Raw genomic sequence first — 1002 nt, 5'->3', positions numbered from 1 at the left:
CTACTGATGCACCAACAACAGAACCATCTACTACTGATGCACCTACAACTGAATCATCAACTACTGACGCACCAACTACAGAAGCATCGACAACTGATTCACCTACAACCGAATCATCTACGACTGATAAACCGACTACAGCAGCATCAACTACTGAAGTACAAACAACAGAAACATCCACTACCGACCCACCAACAACAGAATCATCTACTACTGATTCACCTACAACCGAATCATCTACTACTGGTGCACCAACTACTGAGTCATCTACTACTGATGCACCAACAACAGAACCATCTACTACTGATGCACCTACAACTGAATCATCAACTACTGACGCACCAACTACTGAGTCATCTACTACTGATGCACCAACAACAGAATCATCAACTACTGATGCACCAACAACAGAATCATCTACTACCGATGCACCAACTACAGAGGCATCAACAACTGAAGTACCAACAACCGAATCTTCTACGACTGATAAACCGACTACAGCAGCATCGACTACAACAGCATCAACTACTGAAGTACAAACAACAGAACCGTCCACTACTGACGCACCAACAACAGAATCATCTACTACTAATTCACCTACAACCGAATCATCTACTACTAGTGCACCTACTACCGAGTCATCTACTACTGAGCAACCAACAACAGAATCATCTACTACTGATGCACCGACAACTAAATCATCTACTACTGATGCACCAACAACTGAATCATCAACTACTGATGCACCAACTACAGAGGCATCGACAACTGAAGTACCAACAACCGAATCTTCTACTACTGATGCACCCCAACAACAGAATCATCTACTACTGATGCGCTAACAACCGAATCATCTACTACTGATGCACCAACAACTGAATCATCAACTACTGATGCACTAACTACAGAGGCATCGACAACTGAAGTACCAACAACTGAATCTTCTACGACTGATGAACCGACTACAGCAGCATCAACTACTGAATTACAAACAACAGAACC

General features: G+C 42.9%; 1 protein-coding gene across 1 annotated transcript; it reads left to right on the top strand.

The window, feature by feature from the left end:
• Window positions 1–5: 5 nt before the first annotated feature.
• On the top strand, window positions 6–998 carry LOC117114127 (flocculation protein FLO11-like; the record flags this gene model as incomplete). Its single annotated transcript, XM_033257675.1, has 2 exons — window positions 6–792; window positions 825–998. Coding segments are annotated over 2 exons (961 nt in total), but the record flags the coding sequence as incomplete, so codon positions are not given.
• Window positions 999–1002: the final 4 nt, after the last annotated feature.

Source organism: Anneissia japonica, unplaced genomic scaffold (assembly GCF_011630105.1).
Source record: "Anneissia japonica isolate Jap-2015-1 unplaced genomic scaffold, ASM1163010v1 scaffold38851_len1084_cov166, whole genome shotgun sequence".
Taxonomy (NCBI): domain Eukaryota; kingdom Metazoa; phylum Echinodermata; class Crinoidea; order Comatulida; family Comatulidae; genus Anneissia; species Anneissia japonica.
The sequence above is the reverse complement of the archived record's forward strand: the minus strand, read 5'-3'. Positions and strand labels throughout refer to the sequence as shown.